Here is a 27,673-nt window from a genome sequence, read left to right as displayed (position 1 = left end):
CTCCCTGGCCCCCTCATGGTGCATGCAGCTCTCCAGACATTTTCTTTTAGGCCACGCCCTATGGCAGGGGGATGTTAGTTCCCCGACCCACGGAAGTCCCTCCAGGCATTCTTTATGCAATAATATTTATTAAGTACCTGCCTACTTGCTCCAAGTGGGACACTGGGCTAGACTGTGAGGATACAGGAATGAACAAGACTCAATCCCTAACCATAGTGAGCTCAGTCATGCTGGGAACACAGACACAAATGAAGAGGAAAATTAAATGCAGCGTCAGCACTTCCACGGATGTGATGGTGTGTGATGGGAGTCCACGGGAGAGGGAAGCGGTAAGATCTGGGGTAGACAGGTTGGGGAAGAAGCCTTCACAGAAGTAACGGTATCTGAGCAGGGTTCTCAGGGATGCATAGGAGTTCTCCAGCAGATGGGGGAGGCTTCCAGGCGAAGGAAATAGCTTGAGCAAATATGCAGAGTTACGAAAGATAAGGACACAGGGCAGAGGCGCTGGGCGAGGCTCCGTGGGGGGATGGGGTAGTGAGGCTGACTGGGAATCCAGGTCTTCACTACACTGGGCTGCCCCAGTTCCTGCCCTGGGAGTCAGGCAAACAGAACTGCCTAGCAACTAACTGAGGGGGCTTTTGGGGTGGGGTTCCCCACCCCAGTTCAAGAAGAAGAGCAAACGCCTGTGTCACTGGAAGGCGGTGTGGAGGGCCATTCTGAGGCCGAATCCAGCCATCTTTAGGAAGGAAACCACACACGCCTTTGTGTGCCCTTGTCTGTGTTTTGTTCTGGTCGTCAGTTGTTTCCTAGGAAAGTTGTTTGTCAGAGATCCAAGTTTGGCTTGGCTGATCCAAGGGATAAGAGGACTTGGCTGCACTGGGGGTGGGGGAGAGCAAAGTGTTCTTGAGGCAAGACCAGCGGGGGAACCGGGGTGATGCTGGCAGGGGGTCTCCAGGCAATTTCCGCAGCCCCCTATCCATCCTGCTTCATCCCCCCGCCACCCACGCACACACCAGGGGCAGCCGGGCAGCTCTGAGAGGAAGCCGCCAAACATTCTTGAATCCTGCCAAGGCTGGGTCCCTCCCACCAAAGGAAGTGCCTGCCTTGGGGAGGGGACACCGTCCTTCCCTCTCAGGGCTCCCCTGGAGCGTGGGCAGAGGCGCTGGCCTCTGCCAAGCCTGTTGGAGCTGGGTGGGGACCCAGGGTGGAGTAGGCAGGTGGAGGGGCTGACAAGGCCGGGGAGATGGCAGGGTCCGGCGGGAATGAAGAGGAAGAAGCCTGGTAGGGGCAGGAACTGGAGGGGAGGGAGGTGGCTGGAGTGGAGGCCACCTCCTGGGTGCCCCTGCCCCCTCGGCCTGGGGACCAGTATCGGCTTCGGAACCTCCGGAGCAGCATGAGGAAGGTGATAACCAGGAGGTCAAAGATGAGCTCAGCCATCTCCACCACGGACAGCACGGAGGAGCCGAACCACAGGCTCCACTGGCTGCCCAGGTTGGACAGGAGGGTGACCATCTGTGAGGGAGAGACGCACGCTGAGTACTTGGCAGGGAGCCCATCCTCCACTCCACTTGGCCTCGCCTGACCCCAGGGCCCCTAGCCTCTGCTCCCCTCCTCTGGGAGCACAGGACTGCTGGCTGGTTTCTTCCAGGGAAAACCAAGAATGAGGCCACCGTGGGGATGGCTGACACCCAGGCCTGTCTCAAGAGGTTTCTCCCCATCACCCAGCACTCCTTCCACCCTTCTAATGCTCACCCTCTCCCCTTCCTTGGTCCCCCCACCTTTGAGGCCCAAACCCTCAGGCCCCACAGAGGTAATCCCGTGTTCACGGACAGCCCCCTGACTAAGACCCCTCGCCCGCAGAGAATCCCAGGCTCGGTGGGGCAGGACGCACCGTGACTGAGGGAGACTCAGAATTAGATTTGTAGTTCAGCTCCTTGAAGAAGATGTTGAGTTTGGCAACTCCATCCCTTTGGAGTGGGGGAGAGGGTGGGAAGAGACGGCCCAGGGTTAATTTCTCTGCTGCTCAAAAACATTCTCCTCCAATCAGCTGTACCCATCCCTCTTCCTGGGTCTGCTTTCCCTCCCACAGATTCCTTTCCCAGGGCTGGGACCCAGGGAACGGAATTATTGTTACTGTTTAGTCACTCAGCCGTGTCCGACTCTTTTGGAACCCCATGGACTGGAGCCCGCTGGGCTCCTCTTTCCATGGAATTCTCCAGGCAAGAGCACTGGAGGGGTTGCCATTTCCTTCTCCAGGGGATCCTCCCACCCCAGGGATCAAACCTGAGTCTCCTGCATTAGCAGGCAGGGAAGCCCAGGACCAGGGTAGGACTGACCTTTTGTTCTTGATGGTGTAGTTGTTCTGCCGGGACAGCATCTGGAAGACCCAGTCCTGGGAGGGGGTGAGGTGTCAGTGGGGTCACCCCCGTACTCTCCAGGCTTACAGAGCTGGGGATGGGGTCAAACACACGCATACACATATGCCCAGGGAAGACCACAGTGCTACACACACACACACTACCTGGGATGTCACGGAGGGCCACTGTGAGTAACTGGCAGAGAGCTTGTAGATGGTCACACTGGGGATGGAGAAGGTGCTCAGTGAGGAGGGTAGGGGTGGGGTTCTCCCATTCAAAGCTGGACCAAGGATCCTCTGTGGTACCCAGACGACCAACCTGGGCTCCAGGAGGGGATGCTCACCTGCATGGCTTCCGGCACTTGGTGAAACAGCCCAGGCGGTCTGAGGAAAAGGCATCCTGGAGCTTATAGTAGCAGTAGCCTGCGGGTGCAGAGAGGTGCTCATTTTCCTAGGCCCCCTCCACCTTCTCCACCCACACCCTCCAGGTCTCCCAAGACCCCTGACACCCAGTGCACAAGAGTATTATGGAGCAAAACAGGAAGGGCTCCTGAGTGACAGCACCAGAGCATGTTTAAGAAATGGCTTAATAAAGCCAAGTCCAGCAAAAAATAAAACCAACAGGTTACACCTTTGTTAAAGTGAAAGTGTTAGTCGCTCAGTCATGGGTCCAGCTCTTTGCCACCTCCATGGACTATAGCCACCCATGCTTCCCTGTCCATGGGATTCTCCAAGCAAGAATACTGGAACAGGTTACCATTCCTTCTCCAGGGGATCTTCCCAACCCAGGGATTGAACATGGGTCTCCCACATTGCAGGCAAATTCCGCATACAGACAGACGTTGAAAAGTGAAAAAGAAAAGTGGGAACAGTCTTTGTATAAGAATAATGAAGTTAAACCACAATGAGCTACCACTTCACACCCGCTAAGATGGCTATTGGAGATGAAATGGCAACCCACTGCAGTGCTCTTGCCTGGGAAGTCCCACGGACAGAGGAGCCTGGTGGGCTATAGTCCATGGAATCATGAAGAGTTGGACACGACTTAGTGACTAAACCACCACCACCAAGATGTCTATAGTGAAAAAGGACAATGACAAGTGTCGATGAGGACATGAAGACATTGGAACTCATCACTGCTGGGAATATAAATTGGTGCCTCTGTTGTGGAAAACAGTCTGGCAGTTCCTCAAAAGATTAAACATAAAATACCATACTACACACATGTGCGCCCAGTTGCTCCGCTGGGTCTGACTCTAGCCTACCCGGCTCCTCTGTCCATTGGATTTCCCAGGCAAGAATACTGGAATGGGTTGTCATGCCCTTCTCCAGGAGATCTCCCCAACCCAGGGATCAAACCCGTGTCCCCTTCGTCTCCTGCATTGCCCACAAATTCTTTATGCACTGACCCATTGGGGAAACCCTAAACCTACTAAATGGCCCAGCAATTCCACACCCCAGAGAACTGAAAACACTGACCACACAAAAACTTGTACACAAATGTTCACAGCACCATTGTTCCCAACAGCTAAAAAGGGGAAACAACCCAAACGTCCATTAATTGATAAATGGATAAACAAGATTCGGTCTATCCGTACAATGAATATTATTCAGCCATAAAAAGGAATGAAGTACTGATATATGCTACCAGGTAGAAAGTGAAAGTGAAAGTCACTCAGTCAACTCTTTGCAACCCCATGGGCTGTAGTCCATGGAATTTCCCAGGCCAGAATACTGGAATGGGTAGCCTTTCCCTTCTCCAGGGCATCTTCCCAACCCAGGTCTCCCACATTGCAGGCAGATTCTTTACCAGCTGAGCCACCAGGGAAGCCCTGATACCAGGTAGATGAACACCTGATACCAGGTGGATGAACCTTGAAAATATTAACGCTAAGTACAAGAAGCCAATCACAAAGGATCACATATTGTGTTCTATGAAATGTCCAGGAGAGGCAAATCTATAGTAGACAGAAAGTAGTTGAGTGCTTCTGAGGGGCCAGGGTGGGAGGTGGGAGAGGGGGAGGGCCTGTGGACACAGGGAATGGCAAGCTTGGAGACCACTATGGTTACAATTTTTTTTTTTTTTTTTTTGGAGCGGTGAGAAGGTTCTAAGCTGATTGCAACAATTGTCACACAGTTCCACGACTGTGCAAAAAACCTAAAACTGTACTGCCTGGAGAATCTCCGTGGACAGAGGAACCTGAAGGGCTACAGGTCATGGGATCACAGAGAGTCGGACACAACTGAGTGACTAGGCACACACAATACTAAAATTGCACTATACACTGTCAATGAGTGAGTTACCCAGGAAATGAATTATCTCAATACACCTGTTACCAAAAAAAGAATAATGGGACCATGGGCTTCCCTTGTCGCACAGCTGGTAAGGAATCCACCTGCAATGTGGGAGACCTGGGTTTGATCCCTGGGTTGGGAAGATGCCCTGGAGTGGGAAAGAGCTACCCACTCCAGCATTCTGGCCTGGAGAATTCCATAGACTGTATAGTCCATGGGGTTGCAAAGAGTCAGACACGACTGGGAGGCTTTCACTTTTAAGGGCTTTCCTGATAGGTCAGTTGGTAAAGAATCCACCTGCAATGCAGGAGACCGCAGTTTGATTCCTGGTTTGGGAAGATCCGCTGGAGAAGGGATAGGCTACCCACTCCAGTATTCTTGGGCTTCTTTTGTAGCTCAGCTGGTAAAGAATCTGCCTGCAATACAGGAAACCTGGGTTCGATCCCTGGGTTGGGAAGATCCCCTGGAGAAGGGAACCCACTCCGGTATTCTGGCATGGAGAATTCCATGGACTGTATAAAACAGTATAAACAGTATAAAATTCCATGACTGTATGGGTCACAAAGAGTAGGACGTGAATGAGTGAGTTTCACTTTCACTTTCAATGGGACCATAGCTTCCCCCTTCACCCCTCTTCCCAGGTTCTAGGTAAGGTTTTTTTGTTATTCGTGATACTTTCAGTCACCCGGGTCCTTCTTCATTTCTGACCCAAATCCCTCTGAATACCAGGGTTTATATAATTAATCACAGAATTAATCTTTAATTAGACTGGGAAGCAATTAGGCCGGGGAGCAAGCGGTCCTTAGGAAACTCGGCAGATTGTATCTTTAGCCGAGTTTCTCTCCCTCATCCTCACAGCTTCTAGCAAACAGCAAGGTCATTTTTCTCTCAAGGATCTTTTTCAAACTCACAACCACCTAGCAATCAGCGTTTTGGGGCCCGGGGAACAGTGGGCAGAGTGCCTGCTCCGCATGTCCTGGGACATCCCGTCCTCCCTCTGGGCCTCAGCTTGCTCGTCTGAGAAAGGGGCCCATCAGGCAAGACAGCCTCTGAGCTTCCCTCCAGCTCAGATGCGCTGTGATTCTCCAAGGCCAGAAAGCCAGAAATCAGAGGCCGAGACTGCAGGGCATGGGTTGGGGGAGGATGAGAGAACAGCACCAGGAGAGAAAGCAGGCGGAGAGATGCACAGACAGAGGCTGCTCTCCACCCTGGGGTCCACTGTGTCCCTGCCCTGAGCCCTCGGAGGGGTCGGCTGGGCCAGATAAGGGGGTGTGGACCAAGGATGCCCGCGCTGTGTATTCTATGTCTGCCCTCTATGTTCTGTGTTCTCTTGCTGGGGACTTTCTTTCTCTCTCAGCTTCCCTGCTGAATAACTCAGCTGTAAAGAAAAGGAAAAGAGATTGATCTGCTCCTAGAACAGGGCCAGGAGGGGAGTCTAGTGTCTTCCAGATTCTTTTGACTGTGCTCTCCTCTAGTTTTAATGTTTTAATTCTTCCACAAGTCATTTCTAAATGATACACCTGCTCCTATTGAACTGCTATATATTACGTCCATGATAAAGCAGACATAAACTGGAAGGTGTTAGGGAATGAGGCAGATTCACACAATTTCTAGTCTTTTCTTCCTGCACCCAGCACTGTCTCACCAGCGCCCAGCAACAGCCCTGCTGGTACCCTAGGGAGTGAGCAGGATGCTACCTGCAGAGCAAGGAACCCAGGGAGATCTTCCTCACGTGCTCTTCTTTCCTTTTGCCACAAGTTATTTTTATTTTTTAAAAAATATTTATTTGCTTAATTATGTATTTGGCTGGGTCAGGTCTTGAGGATTTTTCCTTTCGGCTCACGGATTCTCTAGTTACGGTTCGCGGGTGCAGTCCCTCCGCAGCATGTGGGATCTTAGTTCCCTGACCAGGGATCAAACCTGGGTCCCCTTCTTTGCAAGGTGGATTCTTAACCACTGGACCACCAGGGAAGTCCCATAAGTTATTTTTAAATGGGGACATCTGATTATAAACACACAGAAGTCAAAAGAGAGAGAAAAACGGTGAGGGAGGAACAGGGAAGACAGACAGAGTGAGAGGAAAATGGACAGGGCGGCATCTAAGAACCGGGAAACAGGAGTCGGTGGGAGAACCGGCTGGAGGACGTGGGAGTGGGAAGCCACAGTGGGGGTGCTGAGAGTGCAGGGCTCCTGGGATAGTCCTGGGCTCGGCTGGGAGCGGGCGCTGGCCTCCCGCAGTCTCACCCCAAGAATTATGCTTCTTGTAGTCACAGAACTCTACGCCTTCAGGCCGTGGGTAGAAGATGTAGGCACAGCCACACTCCTTGATCATGCTCTCCTGGAAGCACGAATGGATGCACACCTGGAGGAGGGGAGCATGAAGGGGGACAGGGTCAGGCCTGCCCACCCCCCCACAGCCCCAGATGGCAGGGGAGGGGTGGACAAACCAGCCCCCGTGGTGTGCCTCCACCTCTCACTCCACTGCTCCCATCGCCCATTACGCACACCTGGTGGCTACGGCTGGGAGACGGTTGCCATGGAAACAGGCTGGGACTCACCTGCTGCGTGTACTTGGTATTATAAAGGTTCTCCACCGGGACCTCGCTGCCATTCTTGGTGCAGTCGCCATAGTCACCCCCAAGTCTGTCCACGGCTTCCTAAGAACCCAGAGTCACCAAGAGGTCAGAGGTCAGAGCAAGTGGTCCAGGCCTCTTCCTAACCGCAGTCTTCCCTCAGTCCCTGGCTGTATGTCCTCCACCATCTCTCCCACATGCCTGGTCACTTCACAACATGCCCCCAGGGCTACTTCCGAGGACGCTGGGCCTGGAGCATCCCCTGGAACCCTCAGCATGTTCCAAACCCCTTCCTGGTATTCTCATCCCACGTGTACTCCTCAGAAAGCTACTTCCTAATGCACACTCAACCTGGCCAGCCCCTCGCCCCAGATTTCTGCTCCTGAAGACTGCTACATGCTCGAAGCTCACCCATCACAGCTTCTTCTGGCCCTCTAGCTGTCACCCTCCAAGCCCTCTCTCTGCCCCTCATCTGGGGTCCTCCCCAGGTCTCCCAGTCAGCGTCCTTGCCTTACTCATGCTGATGGAGGTCTCCACGCCGGGCCGCAGATTAAAGCCAGCATCATCCATAAAGGCAGGCTCATCCCGTTCATGCACCATCACCCGGGCCCCGGTCACCGTGGACAGCAGTGGGATGAAGTCATTTTGCTCTGTGCGCAGTGTCAGGGACAGGCCTGGGAGGAACGGGGGGAACAGAGCCAGGGGCAGGGTACATTGGTTGAGAGAAGCATCAGGGTGTGGAAACCCATCATCCCACCCTGCCTAGTCTCTAAGCCTCCCAGGGCAGCAAGTTCAGGAAGACCTCCAAATGGACTTGGCAACCCCTGAGCTGAATCCGGGGGACTTCCCTGGTGGTTCAGTGGTAAAGAAGCCACCTGCCAATGCAGGAGACATGTGTTCGATCTCTGGGTCAGGAAGATCCCCTGGAGAAGGAAATGGCAACCCACTCCAGCATTCTGGCCTAGGAATTCCATGGACAGAGGAGTCTGATGGGCTACAGCCCATGATGTCGCAAAGAGTCAGACATGACTTAGTGACCAAGCACGTACATGCACGAGCTGGATTTGGGGTGCAGGGCCAGCCAGAGCCAGGACAGGATTCCTATCACACCTGGGATGGAATACATGGTACCCAGAGGGGAGAAAAAGCAAAGAGGATTTTCCAGGATACAGATGGGCGTACTGCAGAGAGGCCTGGAGTATTTCTAGGACAGGAGCTCAAGGCAGGTAGATGTGGGCACACAGGGCAGCGGAGGGGCTGGGGCTGGGGTCGGGACAGCACACCGTTGTTGACCCCGGGCACGGAGGATATCCAGAGGTTGGAGCTGTTCTTGTCGTTGAAAGTGTAGCAGTTTCCGTACATCGGGTGGTGGAAGTGAGAGTAATTCCTATTCAGAAGAGAGAGAGTGGGGTCAGAAGGGAAGGTGTAGGGGTCAGGGGGAGCACTTTCAGAGCCCTTTGTTTCCTGATCACCTACTATGTGTGGACCTGGTGCTGGAGCCTCACCCAGGCCCTCTCACTAGGCATCATCCCCACTTCACAAGAGAGGAAGCACGGACTCGGAGAGGTCAAGTAGCTGCCCAAGCTGACACAAGCAGCAAGCATGAGACGGGGCTCAGGTCCAGGTCAGCTACCTCTCGCCCAGGCTGCTTCCCCCAGGCCCCCCGACCTCACTGGCCTTGTGGCCTCTCCCCTCTCGGTGCCGCACTACATTATGAATTCTTGCAGTATCCCTGGCTTCTCACACGTCTACATCTTACTTCCCCAATCGGATTACAATTTCCTTGAGGACAGGAAACAAATCTCCTTCATGGCTGAATCATCTCTGGGTTAATGGCATGTTTCTTGGCATGTAGGAGATACAGGAGATCGAGAACAAATAGTTGATGAATGAACGGAAGAGAAAGGAAGTGGTAGGGGGCAGGGGCAAGACAGTGAGACCAGGAAGGTCAGATCCAACGGCAGGAACAGGTCTTGCAACAGCATGCCTCCCACTGGGAGGTCCAAAGCAGGGCTGGGACAGGCTCGGGAACAGACAGAAAGGAGTCCCAGGTTTGTGTTGCTACAATAGGAACATGATTTGACAGCAAATCACATGTCCCCCAATGGGGAGGCTGTGCACACTGCAGCCAGAGCCCACATGGGAACAGGGGGTATCTAACTCAAAGCTATGGTTTTTCCGTAGTCATGTATGGATGTGAGAGTTGGACTATAAAAAAAACTGAGCACCGAACAATTTATGTTTTTGAACTGTGGTGCTGGAGAAGACTCTTCAGAGTCCATTGGTCTGCAAGGAGATCCAATCAGTCAATCCTAAAGGAAATCAGTCTTGAATATTCATTGGAAGGACTGATGCTGAAGCTGAAACTCCAGTACTTTGGCCACCTGATTCGAAGAACTGACTCATTGGAAAAGACCCTAAAGCTGGGAAAGATTAAAGGCAGGAGGAGAAGGGGATGACAGAGGGTGAGATGGTTGGATGGCATCACTGACTCAATGAACATGAGTTTGAGCAAGCTCCGGAAGTTGGTGATTGAGAGGGAAGCCTCTTGTGCTGCAGTCCATGGGGTTGCAAAGAGTCAGACACGACTAAGCAACTGAACTGAACTCCCCAGCCAACAGGGGGTATCTGTTCTAACTTCCCAGCCATGGGGGCAGCAGGGAGAAGAGGGGGACAGGTCTTTGGGCTGAGGGTGGTAGAGGAGGAAGGAAGAGAAGTAGGGGAGGGAAGAAGGCTGGACAGAGATGAGGAGTGGGGGGCGATGACTATACAGCCTTAAGCAAACCATTTTCCTTAAGCTCACTGTCCTCATCTATAAAACGAAGAAATGGAGCTCAATGATCTGGAATAGTCCATTGGCCTCGAAAAGCAGAGGCTCAGGGTGTGAAGTACTAGCGCACATTCTGGGAAGAGCTAGGATGGCAGCATTTCCAGAGCTCAGGCTGTGCTCAGGGAGGGACAAAAGAGGAAGAGGCCAGTTCTACAAGGCCTGGGAGCCCTGCTCAGAGGGGAGGGGACAGGGACACCACGGGCTGTCTGCAGCAGGTGAAATCCATAGAGCAGACCGTAGATGAATCTTAAACTCACAGAGCTTAGTTTAAAAAGTGAAGGGCAACAGGAGATACATCATACAACACCATTTACGTCCACATTACACACACACTTGGTAAAAACACATACAAAGAGAAACACATTGAGTGCATTACGAGGGTGTATGAGAAGCAGTGTAACATGATGGTGAAGAGTACGGACTCCAGGGCAAAGCTACTTGGACTTGAACCTCAGCTCTAACGACTGTGAGCTGGGGGACCAGCCCAAGCACTTGATCTCTTTATGTCGCAGTTTCCTCATCTGTAAAATGGGGATGATACTAGTACTGACTTCATAGGGATTCTAGGAGGATTAAATGACACCTAGAACAGTGCTTCGGAGAAGGCAATGGCAACCCACTCCAGTACTCTTGCCGGGAAAATCCCATGGATGGAGGAGCCTGGTAGGCTGCAGTCCATGGGGTCGCTAAGAGTCAGACACGACTGAGCGACTTCACTTTCACTTTTCACTTTCATGCATTGGAGAAGGAAATGGCAACCCACTCCAGTGTTCTTGCCTGGAGAATCCCAGGGACGGCGGAGCCTGGTGGGCCTCCATCTCTGGGGTCGCACAGAGTCAGTCGGATACAACTGAAGCGACTTAGCATCAGTAGCAGCAGAACAGTGCTTAGCACTGAGTAAGGGCTATATAAATTTTCTATTAAGAGTATAGGAAATCAGGGATTTCCCTGGTGGTCCAGTGGCCCTCAGCACTTTCACAGTTGTAGGCCCATGTTCAGTCTCTAGTTGGGGCTAGATACGATAAGCCTCATGGTGCAGCGAAAAAAAAAAAAAGAAAAGAAAGGGTATAGGGAATCAATAAGACAAAATGACAGATATAACAAGGCAAGGATGTTGAGAATTTGCAGCCCTCACACACTGCTGGTAGGAATGTAAAATGGCACAGATACCTGGAAAACAGTCTGACGCTCCTCTAAATATTAACTATATAATTACTATATGACCCAGCAGTTCCACTCCTAGGTATCTACCTAAGAGAAATGAAAGCATACATCCATACACACATGTGTACAGCATTCATAGCAGCATTCAGCATTATTCATAAGAGCCAGAAAGTGAAAGACACCCAAATGTTCATCCACAAAGCATAGATAAACTCAATGTGGCATAAGCATCCAATTGAAAACTATTTAGTGAAAAAGAGACATGAACTGGGGGACTTCCCTGGCGGTCCAGTGGTCAGGGCTACACACTGCCACTGCAGGGGGAACCAGGGCTGGATCCTTGGTTAGAGAACTAAGATTTGCCTTGTGATGCAGTCAAGAAAAAAGAAAAGAAAAGAAAAGCAGGAATTCCTGATACATGCTGCAACATGGATAAACATTACTAAGTGAAAGAAGCCAGTCACAAAAGACCATATATTATGTGATTCCATTTATATGAAATGTCCCCAGTAGGCAATCCATAGAGACAGTGGTTAGTAGATTAGTGGTTCCCAAGGCTTGGAGGAGGGGACAACATAGGGAGACAGGAAAACATTCTAAAATTAGACAGTGTTAATAGTTGCACAATTCTGTAAATATAGTAAAAACTACTGAATTATATCCATTCAAAGGATGAATTTTGTGGTATGCGATGTACAACTCAATAAAGCTGTTATTAAAGAAAAGATCATAGAGAGAGAGGCAAGAGAATTGAATACAGAGTAGGAAAGGGCTGAGAAAGCCATGATAAAGAACTTCAACTCGATCCCGAAGGCCAGAGAGCCACTGACAGATTTCACACAGGACTGTCTGGAATAGTTAACTGCAGCAAAGTGCGGTCAGAAGGCTGAAGAATAAAGCTTCCTGTGGTCGCAGAATAAAGGGAGGCTCGAGAGGTGGAGAGACAGATTAGGGGCTTATGATAACCCTGAGGAGAGTCGATGGGGCTCTGAAGTGAGGAAGTGACCTAAGTGTCAAGACTGAGATGAACTATGGACTTTCCATTGATGAGAAGGCGGGAGCCTGGGGCGGGCAAAGCAAGACGGTGACAGAGCCACTCGGTGGCAGCTGTGGGCTGCCACAGGCTCAGGTGCTGCTCCTGCCTCACTTGTCCTCAAACAAACACACAAACCCAAGGCAGGAGCAAAGGTGTGTGCAGGCAGAGTGTGTGCTCCAGGCGGGGGTGGGGTGCAGAAGCAGGTGACACCTGGCCCTGCCGACAGTCTTCAGGGACAAGGAAGGGACAGGGTCCCTGTGGGGTGGAGATGCTGCCTCGGGCCCTTCCTCAGCCGGGTAGAGGCAGGGAGACCATGCCTGAACTTCAAGGAATACGGAGGGGAAGGTGGGGGTGAGCAGCGGCTACAGAAGGGGACCTCCCTTACTCCTAGCCTCCTCCCCCCCATAGCCCTCAGAGAGCTGGCAGCAGCCATGACCTCTTTGCAAGGACATCATGACAGGAGATGTGACTGAGAGAATGCCAGGCGGGCAGTGCAGTATTGTGAGGGGGACCCTAGGCTCTGGCTGGCCTGGTGTCCTAAGGCAAGTCACTTCACCTGCGTGACAGTCACTTCCCACCAACAATGAGACCCACAACTCACTGCAGTGTATAAAGTGCCCTCAAACTCCTTATCTCATGCACTCAAAGACAGATGTTATCAACTTCATTGCTTAAGAATAAGTGTCAAGGGAATTCCCCAGTGGTCCAGTGGTTAAGACTCTGAGATGCCAGTGGGGGGGCATGGCTCAGGGAACCAAGATCCTCCTGCATGCCACAAAGTGTGGTCAAAGAAAGAAAAAGTGTCAGAAGGGCAAGGATATTTTTCTTCTTCTTTGATGTATCCCAAATGCCCAGAACAGTGACTGGCACATAGTCCAGACAGTCAAAAATACTGGTTCAGTGAACACTGAAAGAATCTCATTTCCCTCCATTTCATAAACAAAGAAATAGGTTCTGAAGAGTGGAGTGAAATGCCCAGAGTCACCTGATCCAGAAGAAACAGAGCCAGAGCAGGAGCTGAGGGTTAGTCCCTGATTCCGTCCATGCTGTATCCGCCCCCCACTGCTGCCTGCATTATCTGAGCCAGCGGAGCAGGGGACCAGATGACCTTCCAGGCATTCTCGAGTTTGATGCCAGTGAGAAAGAGGCATCAGAAAAATAGGGAGCCATGCTTCAGTCCTTGGTTTCTCAAAGCCAGACCTCAAGCTCGGCCTTCTCAAGGCTCCCATCTGACACTTCCGCAGACCCAGGGAGCAGGGAGCCACACATGTCCCGCAGGGCCATTCCCCAGGCAGAGGTTTAGACCTGAGGTCAATACTTTCCCTTTCTCCCCACCTGCAGGCATTCAGTTATTCAACCAGCACTTCAGGGTGCCTTCCATGCTGGGTCTCAGGATGGTCCAGCAAAGGAGACCGGAGACCGGGGGTGGGGGCGGTGGGCAGAGCAGGAAGCCTGGAGGCAGGGAAGGACTCACGCCTCATTGCAGGAGTCCTGGTTGAAGCGGCAGGTGAAGATGAATTTGCCCAGCACGTCCTCCTCCAGCGAGGGAGAGGTGTCCTGTCTCCGTCTGGACAGAATGTTGATATAGTGGAAGCGATACCACTCCCTCACAGCATCCACCCCTGACGAGTATGTCTGGTAGAAGCAGTCCGATTTGTTCTGGTTGCACTGGACACAGAGACCAGAGCATCAGAGGACCAGCAGCAAGGGTAAGCAGGGTGGGGCAAGGTCAAGCAATGAATGGTCTGGGGTCCTAAAGACTGATAGACAGGGGCGGGGAGCCAGGCTGGGAGAAGCCGAAGCCTGGAAGACAGCAGACCTGGAGAGCACAGGATTGATAGAGACTGGGAGCTGCACACACCTTGGGGTCATTTATGCAGCTTCTGAGGAGGGTGAAGCAAAGATTACTCTCCCCATTTCACAGATGGGAATACTGTGAGGGATCAAGCAGTTTGTCCCAGTATCAAAGAGGGGACTGGAACCCTGGTCTCTGGGTACCATCTCTCTGCTTCGCTCCCCCTTTTTTAATCTTTATTATTATTTTTATTTTAATTGGAGGATAATTTCTCTACAATATTGTGTTGGTTTCTGCCATACAACATGAATCAGCCATAAATATATATATATGTATATGTATATATGGGTGTGTGTGCTTAGTTGCTCAGTTGTGTAAGACTCTTTGTGACCCCATGGACTATAGCCTGCTAGGCTCCTCTGTCCATGGGGATTCTCCAGGCTAGAATACTAGAGTGGGTTGCCATGCCCTCCTCCAGGGGATCTTCCTGACCCAGGGATTGAACCTAGGTCTCCCGCATTGCAGGCAGATTCTTTATCGTCTGAGCCACAAGGGAGCCACCGCGGAAGCCCAAGACAGAATAGGGAGACGATAGCAAGAAAACTAAAAAAATTAATGGAGATGGGAGGGAGGCTTAAGAGAGAGGATAGATAGATAGATAGATAGATACGGGCTTCCCTGGTGGCTCAATGGTAAAAAATCTGCCTATCAATGTAGGAGACCTGGGTTGGACCCCTGGGTCGAGAAGATCCCCTGGAGAAGGGAATGTCAACCCACTCCAATATTCTTGCCTGGGAAATCCCATAGACAGAGGAGCCTGGTGAACTACAGTCTAAGAGGTCGCCAAGAGTCAGATACAGCTGAGCGACTAAACAACAATCCTCTGTCTTGGGCCTGCCGGAGCCCCAATGCCCCATCACCCTGGAAGGTCCCAAGTGAGTCCCACACTGGGGATCAGAATTCAGAAAGAGCATTTCCACAGTAGATCTGACTTCCCATCCCCATAAACGCTCCCACATAAAGGCCCCCAGCGAGGAGCCTCCACAAGCTGGTGCCCAGAGAGACGTTATTTAATTTTAATTTTCAAATTTATTCTTGTATGTAACCTATTTATTTTGCCAGCGCGCGGACTCCCGCCTCGTATCAGTGGCAGCGAAGGCGGGCCGCAGAGGGCGGGGAGCTGAGCCGACTGCCGCGCGCAGGGGCGGGGGCGGGGGCGGGGCCTCCGGGCGGGGGCGGGGCGGGGCGGTAGCGGGGCGGTGGTGGTGCCTTACCAGCTGGAAGCCGATCTTCCAGTCCTTCCTGTTCACCTGGGGGTTGTTGTCCCGCACGCTGGAGCCGGCGCGGCGGACTCTGCGGGCCGCGTGGGGCGGAGCCGGAATGGGCAGGCGCTGCAGAGGGTGCGGCAGAGGCTCCCGGAGGTCGCGGCGGGAGCGGGCGTGGGCCACGAGGGTGTGGGAGGCGTTGTACTTGTACAGGTCGAAAAGTGTCTGCTCCGTGATGCGGTCCAGGTCCTCCAGCTCCTCTTGAATTTCCTTGTACCTGGAAGAGGCGATGGCAAATGGTCGGACTAGGAGGTGGCGGCCTGGTAACAATCCTCGCCCCCTCTCCCACTCCACCATCTCCCATGCCTCAGTTTCCCCGTCTGTAACGGGTGAGATCAGTTCAGCCCAGAGAAGTCTGCGGGGCATAGCTCTGGGGTCTACAGGGCTATCTCTGGGGCGAGGGTAGGGGAGCGGAGACAGGTGTGTCCTCCTGGTGATTGGAGGAGACAGTGAGCCCCGGCGGGGACGGCATTTATTGCCACATGTTTCTCGTTAGGGAGAGACGGGAGGTGCTCTCTTCCCACTCGCCCTGGCCTGGAAGGGAACCCGGAACTTGTCTGCCATTTCCCAAGGCAGGAGAAGGGGTGGGCCGGCAAGGCCCAGACACTCCCACGGACCCGAGGTGCATGGGCCATCCGCCACCTCTCGGCGAGGGTGGCCTGGGTGGCCTTTGACCGTCTGCCATTTGACACTTTCTTAATCGGGGACTCTCAACTGCACTTCTAGAACCTTCCGAGGAACTTTAAAAATACCGATACCACACACTCTCCTTTCCCCGCCCTCCTACACCAAAGACTCGGTTTTAAGGAGTTTCAGGTGGGGCTCAAAAACCGTGAGTTAAACACTGTCCAGTATGAATCCTCACATTCCTTCTCAATACAGAGCCTGTATCATCTCCATCATGAAAGTAGCAGGCAAAGTAGCAGGGCCTTAGGGATAGACTCTACCAAAACAAAACAAACACCTAGGACCGATAAATAAACAGGGTTGCGGGATACAAAACCAATATGCAAAAAATGTTTCTGCATGCCAGCGATCCAAAAAATGGAAAATGAAATAAGAGCACCATATTAAATAGCATAAACAACATCAAATACTGGGAGTAAATCTGATGAAAGGTGTATAAGACCTGTACACTGAAAATCATGCTGAAATAAAGACCAAAATAAAAGGAGCTGCAGACGTTAGTAGATCGGGAACTCCTATGCCACCTTCCAGATTGCTCTCTAGACTCAAGCCGTGCATATGTGCTCAGTGGAGAAGTTGTGTGGGACTCTTTGACCCCAGGATTGTAGCCCACCAGGCCCCTCTGTCATGGAATTTTCCAGGCAAGAATACCAGAGTGGGTTGCCATTTTCTTCTCCAGGAGATCTTCCGGACTCAGGGGTTGAACCTAAATCTCCTGCATTGCAGGCAGGTTCATTACCACTGAACCACCCGGAAAGCCCAGATTCAAGCCAAGCCCTATCAAAATTCCAGCAGACATTTTTGCAGAAATTGACGGGTCAATTCTAAGATTGCTTTGGAAATGCAAAAATCTAGAATGGCCAAAACAAGTTTGGAAAAGAAGAGCAAAGTTGGAGTGCTTACTCTACCTAACTTTAAGACTGTAAAGCCATGGTAATCAAAACAGTATAGTGCTTATATAAGGATAAAAAGATCAATGGGACAGAATAGAGTCCAGAAATAAACTCAAATATATATATGGTCAACCTGATTTTTGACCAAAGCACCTGTTCAAGCTCAATGAGGAAAATAATTTTTTAAAAAAGATGATGCTGGATAGTGTATGAAAAAAGGGGGGGAAGAAAGAAAGAACCTCAACCTCTACCTTAGTCTGTATACAAAAATTAAGTCAAGCAACCCAAACAAAAAATTCAGAACCATAAAGATTAGAAAAGGAAACATCAAAGATACCTTCACAACCTAGGGGTAGGCAAAATTCATTAGAATAAAAAATATCTAAAGAAGAAATCCTGAAATATAAAAATTTCTTACAAATCAAAAAGAAAATGACATGGTTTTAAAAAGGAACCCCTCAAATATTCAAATGGTCACTAAACACATGAAAAGGCACTCAGCATCATTAGTACTCAAATGTAAATTAACACCATAATGAGGTACCATTTAACATCCACACTGACCAGATGGACAGTCTGAGTGAACTCCGAGCGTTGATGATGGACAGGGAGGCCTGGTGTGTTGCGATTCATGGGGTCGCAAAGAGTCGGACACAACTGGGCAACTGAACTGAACTGAATTGAACTGAGGCTCAAACGAAGAGACTGATGACATCAAGTGTTGGTAAGAATGTGGAGCATCCGAAACTGCTGCTGGCGGGAGTCTAAAATGGTACCACCGATATGGAGAACAATCCCTGGTGGCTCAAATGGTAAAGAATCTGCCTGCAGTGCAGGAGACCTGGGTTCGATCCCTGGGTTGGGAAGATCCCCTGGAGAAGGGAATGGCTACCCAGTCAAGTATTCTTGCCTGGAGAATCCCATGGACAGAGGAGCCTTTGTGTCCATGGGGTCACAAAGAGTCAGACAAGACTGAGCAGCCACCACACACACACATGGTGGTCTTCATGTGCCGAATCCAAACCTCACAGTCCTCAGCCACCATCTCCCTCATAAAAGTCTAGCTGGCTGCCCCTCATCCTCTCATAGGGGAGAAATGCAGCTCAGGTCGAAGGTGTGTGTTTGGCATTCCGAGATTTGTCTGTTATTGGTCATTAAAAGAACAGCTGCTGCTGCTGCTGCTAAGTCGCTTTAGTCGTGTCCGACTCTGTGCGACCCCAGAGACGGCAGCCCACCAGGCTCCCAAGAACCAATGAGAACCTACTATATAGCATGGGGAACTCTGCCCAGTGTTATGGGGCAGGCAGGATGGGAGAGGAGTTTGGGGAGAATGGATACATGTGTATGTATGGCTGAGTTGCTCTGCTGTGCAGCTGAAACTATCACAACATTGTTAATCAGCTATACTCCAATATAACATTAAAAGTTAAAAATAAAAAAAAGCAGTAAAAGTTATAGGAACTGAGTTCTAATCAGCTTCCCAGGATCATTTCGTAGCCTCACCACTTAACCTTCGTGGTCATAAGGATTAAGTGAATTAACATATGAGAAACACAGTGAGAAAAAGAGCTGGCAGAGTGAGTACTGTCTGACTGCAGCTATTGTTTTTATGGTCACAACAGTTCTTTAATAAGAACAATAATAGTAAAATAATAGTAACCTATTGTTGGAGAAGAGAAAGCTGAGGAGACAGGAGAGCCTGCCACTCAACTGCCCTGTGACTTTGTGATCTTAACAGAAGTAGAGGGATTTCCCTGATGGTCCAGTGGTTGAGAATCCACCTGCTGATGCAGGGAACATGGGCTGGATCTCTGGTAGGGGAAAATCCCACATGGGGCTGAGCAACTTAGCCTGTGCGCCACAACTACTGAAGCTCACGCACCTAGAGATGGTGCTCCACAGCAAGAGAAGCCACGGCAATGCGAAGCCTGCACCCCTATTCGCCACAACTAGAAAAAGCCCGCACATGGCAGCGATGACCAAGTGTAGCCAAAAATAAATTAATTAATTCTTTTTAAAAAGTGGAGCCGAAGACCAGATTCCAGTTCTGATTCATCCACCTAAACAGTTGGGTGACTTTTGCAAAACCTGTACGTTTCTCAGAGCCTCTGTCTTCTCCTCCAACTCTGAGCTGGTAGTTTTCTCCTTATCCAGTAAGCCTGTGACGAAGGTCAGATCATGATAATGGATGCCGAAAAGACAGCCTGGTGACTGCTGTCCTTGGAGCCCCTGAACTGATGACCACTGGGTAAAGAAGGAGGAGATGGTCTTTAGAGCTGCTCCGAAGACAGAACCAGGGCCGGAGGGCAGAAGTTACAGTGAGGTAAGCTGCAGCTTTCGGAGAAGGTAATGGCACCCCACTCCAGTACTCTTGCCGGGAAAATCCCATGGATGGAGGAGCTTGGTAGGGTGCAGTCCATGGGGTAGCAAAGAGTAGGACACGACTGAACAACTTCACTTTCACTTTTCACTTTCATGCATTGGAGAAGGAAATGGCAACCCACTCCAGTGTTCTTGCCTGGAGAATCCCAGGGACGGGGGAGTCTGGTGGGCTGCCGTCCATGGGGTCGCACAGAGTTGGACACGACTGAAGCAACTTAGCAGTAGCAGCAAGCTGCAGCTTTACCTAAGGAAGAACTTTCCATCAGCAGTTGCTGCAGAGATAAGTGACATTCCTGACACAAAGGAGTCCATCACTGGTGGGGGTGGCAGGGGGAGGGGGTCCCAGCTCTAAGAGTCTGGGCTTTTTGTCCCTCCCAGTCCTGCCAATGCAAAGCCTGCTTTCCAGATCCTGTGGGGGGAGTGGGGGGCAGTGCAGGGTCCCCCCCAGGGTCAAGGTTGAATGACATGGCTCAGAGCCTTCCCCTCCCTCAGTGCAGCTCTCTGAGGGGAAGGAAGATTCCATGACCTTCTTTGTTGTCCAAGAATGCCACACTCTTCCTTAAAACCAGCCTCAGTCCCCCCGCAGGATTGAATGAAAAAAAAATGTTCTTGGGCTCTGTTTGCTGTTGATGGGGCTTTGTCTGGCCCCCTCTCTTGGGTGAAAAGAGCCCTTTGTTAATCAGAAAGGAGATGGGGATCGTTGTGGCTGACCTTTCACATTGGACTCTCAACACCTCCTTCTTAGTATGAAGGTCTTCAGCCTTATCCCCTTTCCTGGAAGTTACAGAACAGCCCAGAATACCCCTCCCCCTCTGCTGGCCACACTCCTGCCACGTGCAGTTGGGCACCTGGGCTGACTTTGCCTCCAGTTATCTCACAAGCTCCTTTATCTCTTCCACGACTTCCACCCCCTCCCTGCTTCCCAGTCCGAGTCACCTATCTTGCCTCTGCCTCCAGCACCCACGCCAGCTAGCAGCATGAGTCACACGCAGGTCCCCACCCACCAGGCTGCATCAACCTGTGCACCCACCCCTGCCTCTCTCCTGGAACAGGAACCAATAACCCGGATCCTTCCCTTCTCTCCCTCCCTCTGGACTCCTGCTGCTCCCCACGGGCTCCCACCAGCCCCCAACCCTGGATACCTTTGCCTGGCCCCTTCTTAAACTTCAATGGGAGAAAGACCTTTGAAAGCAAACATACTTGGTCTTCGACTCAGCTACTGACCCTAGATTCACTGGCTTCTATGTGATGGGGGGGGCGACGGATTTTTGAATCTGTTTCACCACCAGTTCCCTGTATGAACTTAAGCAATTACTTAACTTCTCTGGGCCTCAGTTTCCTCATCTATAAAATGGGAGCAATACTGGTATCTACATAAGAGATCTGTTATGAAAATTAAATCATTTCATTAATATAAATTTTTTTTGTCTGGCACATATTAAGTACTATGTGTGTTAGCCATTATCATTGGTGTTTTTTTCTTTCTTTTTTTTTTTATATTTGGCCACACCCTATGGCATGTGAGGTCCTAGTTCCCTGACCAGGAATTGAACTGGCATCCTCTGCATTGCAAGTGTGGAGTCTTAACCATTGGACCGCCAGAGTTCTCGTTGTTATTTTTTATTATTACTTGCTGTTTGACCCTGCTCAGTTACTTCACCTCCACTTCCTCATCTGCAAAATAGAAATAATAATGCCTGTCTCCATGGGCCTGTCAAGATTAAATGAGGTAGTGCTTAGAGAACTCCCAGTGCAGGATCTAACACATAGTAGGGGCTCCATATCCTTCCCCGGCTTTGAGGAGCCTTCTCTGACTCCCCTCCTATCCAGGGTGCTGGGTGTCTCCCCACTAACTCCTGCAGGAGGGAGTTTTAATTAGCCTGCAAGCCCCAGAGGCCAGGGCTCTGGTTTTCATTTCCTGGGGCGTTTTCCTCTACTACCCAGGGCCTTGCACCCTGCGGAACCTTGAAAAATAAACAGGCCTCAACAGATTAACCTTGCACTGTCCATCTCTCACCCGTATCTTTCAACCAGTCTTTATTGAGAGCCTACTATTGGCTAGTTCCTCATGCTTGCCTGCCCTCCCCTCCCCTCTGCCCCAGGGAATGAGGGTGGGGGAAGTAGGGGAAGGAAGAGGGCTGGGAGCTCTGAGGTTGGGCAGAAGAGAAGCAAAGCCGCAGGCACCAGGGAAAGAGAAAGAAGGCTGAGAGAGGGAATAAGACAGGCTCAGAAATGAGATGCAGGGACTTCCTTAGTGGTCCAGTGGTTAAGACTCTGTGCTTCCAATACAGGGGTGTGGGTTTGATCCCTGATCAGGGAACTAAGATCCTACATGCTGCACAAAACAAACAAACAAACAAACAAAAAAAAACCCAAACAAATGAAAAAGAAATGAGATACAACATCTGAGCAGAAACTCCATTATTCCACATTCACATTTTGGGTATTAAGAAGAGGCAGGGGTTTGCAAGCAAGCAAACAGGGTGGAAAAGACCCCGATACTGGGAAAGATTGAAGGCAGGAGAAGTGGGCAACAGAGGATGAGATGGTTGGATGACATCACTGACTCAATGGACATGAGTTTGAGCAAGCTCAGGGAGATAGTGAAGGACAGGCAAGCCTGGGGTGCTGCAGCTCATGGGACTGCAGAGTCAGACACGACCTGGTGACTGAACAACAACCACCACAAACAGGGAAAGTCACAGTGGAGTCTCTGACCTTGTGCCTTAGCTCTGTGACCTTGTGCCTTAGCTCTCTCTGCCTCAGTTTCCTTAAGTGTAACCCAGGAATAATAACAATATCTGCCTCGGAGGATTGTTGGAAGAATTAAAGGAGCTGCCCGAGGAGTTCTTAACTGCGTCCTTCACTGCGTCCGGTGGTCTGGTGCGTGAAGCAGCTTCTCAGTAACTGGCCTCTTACCCTGGGCCTCATACAGGAGTTTATCAGTGAAGTGGCAGAGCAGTGTTTTCTTTGTAGGACAGGATGTCCCAACCCTGAGCAGCTCATGACACACCTCCGGACACAACAGACCACACCACCCCTGATATGTGACCAATCCCAGTCACTCGCAATTGCACGCACACCTCATTTATTTGCTCACACACATTCGTGCGATCACATTCACACTCACTCATAAACCTTACACTCTGACTCTAGCTCACAGTTTTTATGGTACCTGTCACAGTGTGCTGAGGTTATTTGTTTATATGCCTATCTCTTCCATCTTATCTTTCAGTACCTAGCAGAGTACTTGGCCTTCAGCAACGATTGTAGGAATTATTGATGAACCCATTCGCTGGGTGCCTAGAGCCGTATCTGGCCTGCCGGAGGTGTACCAAGGTGTGACACAGGAAAGGTGTGTGTAAATACCCAACCCTGCCCTCCGGTCTTCTCCATGGTTACCACCACCCACTCTGGCTTCCAAACCGAAAATTGGCAAAGAACGCTGGTGAAACCCAAAACTTCAGGACACACCCAAACAGCGCACCTGGACAGGTGGACTGCACAGCGCAACAGGGCCACCTGGGCCTCTGGAGGAGCAGCCTGGCCAGGGCAGCTTCCATCCTGTCCTGCTGTCCTGGCTCTGTGACTACACCCCCACTAACCCCCCCAACCCCACCTCGAGGCTCATGGAGAGCTCCATCACCACTGCTCCCCCACTTTGCTTTCTCTAACACAAACTGCCCTTCTCTAACCCAGACCACCCTGCCAGGGCCCAGTCCCAGCCAGCTCCCACCACCACCACCACTGCCCCCCTCCACACCTGCAGTCATCTCATTGCAGGATCTCCATCAGATTCATCTCATGATAAGGAGGAGGGGCTGATTCCTACCCTGCTTTTCTGAACTTAGCATCTCAACCTCATCAGTGCTCCCTCCCACTTTCGGGAGGATGAAGGGGTGGAGGAGGAGACTGTCGGTACAACAAGCCTGCTCTGGAGAAGGCTCAGGCACTAGGAAGTCTTCCCTGGGCAGAACGGCCCGGCCCATCACGTCTCCTGCCCAGAGGGACGTCTGACTCGGGTTACCTGTAGGGGTTTAGGGTGCAGATGGAGACGGCGGGGAAGATGAGCTTGTCCGAGTTGAGGTTGATGTTGAGGCTGACGGGGTAGCTGAAGTACTCTCCGAAGAGCTGGCCGAACTGCCAGTACATCATGCCGAAGGTGCAGAGCCAGAGCACGGCCCAGAAGACTGTCTTCATGCGGTTGTGCTGCGAGCACACCAGGCGGATGGCGCCGTGGATGGTGGTATTATTGCAGAAGAACTCGAAGAGCTCCCGGTAGGAGCGGTGGAACTCAAGCAGGGCCTCCTCCTCCTCTGTGGGCAGCGGGGGGGCCGAAGGCTCGGGGCCAGGCCCCAGCTCCTCACGCTTGTCTCCCTTCATGAGCCCTTGGTGGGGTCGGGGAGGGCGAGGGGCTGGGCTGAGTTCTGGGCTCTGGGTGCCTCCTCCATCCTCATCACCTGGGGCCCGTGCCCTCATCCCACTCTCCTCCCACCTCTTGCCCACTTTCTCCCCTTCCTCCCCGGGCCCCGTCCCCGGGAGCCTGCTGACCTGCCAGAGTCTGGTCAGAAGAGCTGGAGCCAAGCCTCCCCTGAGTGGCCTCTCTGCCTCCCTGATAAGACTCTCTTCGGTTTCTGTCCCAGACTCTCCTTTTCTGTCTCCTCTTGAAAGTCAATCTCTGTCTTTGGTCTTCTTCCTCCAATATCTGCGTCTTAGCTTCTCTCTGTCTCCGTCTCTTTCTGTCCCTCTCTCTGCCTTTCACTTCTCTTTGGGTCTCTCAGCTCTCTTCCTTGCCTGTTTCCTCTCCAGGTGTCAGGCTCTGTGATCTTGCCCCTCTTCCTCTCCTGACCCCCTCTCCCCTGCAGTCTGGACTCTCCCTTCTGGTCCCCGGGCCTGACCTCGGGCTGTGACCTGACTCCCTCTCGGCCCCAGGGACGGCTGGGCTCCAAGAGGTCTGGGCTGCCTCCTGCTTCCCAATCCCAGGTTGTGGCTGGACTGGGACTGGTTCCTTTCCAGTTGAATCTGGCAGCCCAGCCTCTCCTCCCCCTCACCTGACAGGTGCAGCAGCCAGACCAGGGAGCCCGCCCGCCCGCACAGGATGGAAGCGGCAGAAGCCTCATTAGCATCTCAATTAAAGGTGAGCCGGGCAGGAGGAGGGACCAAGGAGGAGTCAGAGTTGAGAGCTCTCCCGAGGGAGGAGGGCTCCTGAGGGCAGGTGACCTGCAGCACCCGGACTGGAAAAGCAAGACGGTGGGGCAGAAGTAAAGTCAGGGCTGGGAGTCCTGGGGAGCCAGTAGGCAGGGAGACCAGGAGACAAGAAGGCAGGCGAGGGATGGAGGTCTGGAACCAGGAGGTGATGCTGAACGCAAAGACAGGAGGGCAAAGCAAGGAAAAAGGACAAGTCAGGATGAGTGAGACCAAGGTGTGGGGACCAGGAGAACAGGGAAGGCCAGATAGTGGAGGTGGGTGGATGGAGGGGAGGGGGAAGGACCGGGAGGGAGGGATGGAGGACAGGCAGAGAAGAGGGGTGAGGAGGAGGGAGCCAGCCCCAAAAGGAGTCCCCCTCCCCAACCACTGGAGGAGAGGCAGGGGCAGGGACTGCCCCCAGTGGGCTTCCAAGAACCAGGGCCCCTCCCCAGGGAATCCTTCCAAGGGCACCCCTGAGTCAGCCTCACTGCTGGGTCTTGGAGAAGAAGGAGACAAGGCCTGCAGGCTTCCTCCCTGCTCACTAAGGTGTGAATACCTCCCAACCTCGCCCAGGAGCACCCCTCTGCCTCTCCCAGCTGGTCCTGCCCTCTTGACCCCTCACCCCACCCTGAGCCTGTCCAGCCCAGGGAGGGGCCCAGGTGGAGCTGGGGGCTGGGCGGGGCCCTGGGACATTCTGTTCCTTTTTACACCATCGGCTGCCTGGCCAGGAATGTCCCCAGTTATGGTCACGGGGTTGCTGGAATGTGTGCTCAGAGAAGAGGGGCCACCAGGGCACTTAGGCAGAGCCTCGGAGCCCAGGGATAGTGGGCACCGAGGAGGCAGGAGGGATTTGGCCGTGAAGAGAGTGGGGAGAGAGAAGCTGAGCCTGGCCCAAGGCTGCACCAACCCTGAAAGGAAGAAAAAGCTCAACGTGGGGGCTGTGGTTTTCCTCCAAAATCTCTGCCCCAGACAACCCAGCAAGAGAGTGAGGGACCAAGTAGGAAAAGGGGGAGGGATCAGAGAAGGGCTCAGGAGGCACAGAGACCCAAGCATACACCCAGGCCAGAGGTCTGCACTGTGATCCTGCAGGAGGTAGCCACTGGCTCCTCCCGCCTCCGGGAGGAGGCGGGCTGGGACATGCAGACAGGCCCGGCCTGAGCCTGGATGCAGCTGGATAGGAGAAGACAGGCCCTCGAGGTCATGAAGTCATAAGACAAGGATCCTCGGAACAGAGAGGGGAGCCAAGTGCTGAGGGAGCCTGGGGGTGAGGAGGGAGGGAGAGGCACTAACCCAGGAGATTCAGGAAGACTTCTCGGAGAAGGCGGCATCTCAGCTGGGTCTTGCGAAACAAACGAAGGCTCCCATCTGTGGCTGGTCTCCGTGGCCTCTTAAAGTGAGAGTTGCTGTCGATCAGGATTCCAAACCCACCGCATGCCTTTCCCCAGCGCCTTAGGGGACCCTTCTGTGGGGAAGGGAAAGGCTGGCTTTTTCTTCATTTTCCAGTTGAAGAAAGTACCCTCCGAAAAGACAGACCAGTTTTCTGTGGACACAAAACCAAACAGCAGTAGCATGAAGAACAGAAGCAGAATTCTTCTTCGGCAAGTAGGGGGTTATCTGCTTAGGGCTTTTGCCACACGCCCCGAGACAGACCAGCCACAGTCTCGTGGGGAACTGGGGCTCCCCTGCACCTGGTTTTGAAAGTCAGGCAGGTTCGCATATTCCCACCAGCCATCTGGGTCCTGGACTGTCTCCCAGGCTCCATGAGAAGCTCTGTCTACTATCCCCACCTTCCCAAAGGACATCCTACCAAGAGAAGGGGTAGCCAGCACCCTGCCTGTCCCATCTCAGAGGTTCAGAGAGGCACGTCCCTGCCACGACTGTTTACCGGTTGATGCCTGAAATCCAGTCACTGGCCCAAGGCCGCAAGGCAAATAGTTTTTCCTTCAAAGCCTCAGTGAGCAGGATCCTGAGGCCCGGTCTGGGCTGAGCCAGGGAGCGAGCCCAGTGTCCCCGAAGCACCTGCCGAGGTGTGGCAGCTTAGAGACAGCAGCATTCCAGATCTGGAATGGGCCAGAGCAAGCTCGTTCTGGTGGAAAAAAAAACAGAAACCTGAGGCCTGTGCTTATGTCAGAGCTCTGTTTTAAATATTATCTTTTAAGGCGCAGGGAAAAAAAACCCTGAACACATTTTCCTCACAACACAGTTTTCCAATAACACAGAAGTTTGCAGATCAACGAAAGCCTCGCTCAGTCCCATCCCGTTCCCACCCCTCGACTCTGGCCGCCACTGCCGTTTGTGTCCACCTGTATCTTTTCTGGGTGCTTTTGTAGACTTCCATGTATTTTTAGAAAACAAAATATATAGCTTTTCCATAAATGGGGCCATGTTATAGGCATTATTCTATGACTGCCATTTTTACTTTTAAACTATGTGACTTCAGAAATGACACTCAGGACTTCCCTGCCTCTGAGCTCCCAAAGCAGAGGGTCCAAGTTCGACCCCACACACCACAGCTAAGTGTTTGCATGCCGTAACTAAAGATCTCACACGCTGCAACTGAAAAAAGAATCCGAATGCCACAATGAAGGTCAAAGATCCCAAGTACATAACACCCAGTGCAGCCAAATTCATTAATTAATTACTTTCTAAATGACACTTTACCACTGTGGGGCCCAGGCTTCTCAAGGAGAGAGCAGGACGGTGGAGTGTTTAAGGCAGCCCAGGAGGTTGCAAAAATCCTTTCCAGCTCGCTCTGCATATAGCCAGTATGGAGGTTCCTTAAAAACCTAAAAAAAGAGATACCATATGACCCAGCAATCCCACTCCTGAGCATGTATCCAGTAAAGACAAAAACTAATTTGAAAACATAAGGTGTCATCACTCAGTCGTGTCCGACTCTTTGTGACCCCATGGACTGTAGCCTACCAGGCTCCTCCGTCCATGGGATTTTCCAGGCAAGAGTACTGGAGTGGGGTGCCATTCATACGTGCACCCTAAGGTTCATAGCAGCACTGTTTACAGTAAGCAAGACACGGAAACAACCCAAGTGCCCATCAACAGACAATTGGTTTAATAAGATGTGGTACGTGTGTGTGTTGTGTGTGTATACATGTAAATATATATATGTGAATATTGAAAGTGAAAGTGAAG

The 27,673-nt window shown here is 51.9% G+C and overlaps 1 protein-coding gene across 5 annotated transcripts; it reads right to left on the bottom strand.

Annotated features, from left to right (window-relative positions):
• Window positions 1-108: 108 nt before the first annotated feature.
• Window positions 109-26,557, bottom strand: SCNN1A (sodium channel epithelial 1 subunit alpha). Of its 5 annotated transcripts, XM_027967980.3 has the most exons (14): window positions 26,409-26,557; window positions 25,814-26,063; window positions 23,364-23,724; window positions 15,324-15,591; window positions 13,729-13,922; window positions 8,508-8,611; window positions 7,735-7,898; window positions 7,210-7,308; window positions 6,896-7,013; window positions 2,701-2,779; window positions 2,522-2,579; window positions 2,337-2,392; window positions 1,892-1,967; window positions 109-1,512 (listed from the first exon to the last, which is right to left on the bottom strand). In XM_027967980.3, exons 3-14 carry the CDS (start codon window positions 23,717-23,719, stop codon window positions 1,132-1,134), a joined length of 1,953 nt encoding a protein of 650 aa, XP_027823781.1. In that variant the 5' UTR covers window positions 23,720-23,724; window positions 25,814-26,063; window positions 26,409-26,557; the 3' UTR covers window positions 109-1,131. The 5 variants fall into 5 exon arrangements, with proteins under 5 accessions (XP_027823781.1, XP_027823779.1, XP_027823780.1 ...); XM_027967978.3 differs by lacking the exons at window positions 25,814-26,063; window positions 26,409-26,557 and adding an exon at window positions 24,388-24,442; XM_027967979.3 differs by lacking the exons at window positions 25,814-26,063; window positions 26,409-26,557 and adding an exon at window positions 23,888-24,109.
• Between the last annotated feature and the right edge of the window lie 1,116 nt (window positions 26,558-27,673).

Source organism: Ovis aries, chromosome 3 (genome assembly GCF_016772045.2).
Source record: "Ovis aries strain OAR_USU_Benz2616 breed Rambouillet chromosome 3, ARS-UI_Ramb_v3.0, whole genome shotgun sequence".
NCBI classification, from domain to species: Eukaryota; Metazoa; Chordata; class Mammalia; order Artiodactyla; family Bovidae; genus Ovis; species Ovis aries.
This window is presented reverse-complemented; position numbering and strand designations above follow the sequence as displayed.

Bases quoted from the DNA above. Each gene is read 5' to 3' on its own strand.
- SCNN1A (XM_027967977.3), bottom strand. From the start codon at position 23,815: ATGAGGGCACGGGCCCCAGGTGATGAGGATGGAGGAGGCACCCAGAGC. The intron at 15,592-23,363 runs GTAACCCGAGTC...CGCCTCTTCCAG, and splicing joins TGCACCCTAAACCCCTACAG to GTACAAGGAAATTCAAGAGG. The intron at 13,923-15,323 runs GTAAGGCACCAC...CTCTGTGTCCAG, and splicing joins GGAAGATCGGCTTCCAGCTG to TGCAACCAGAACAAATCGGA.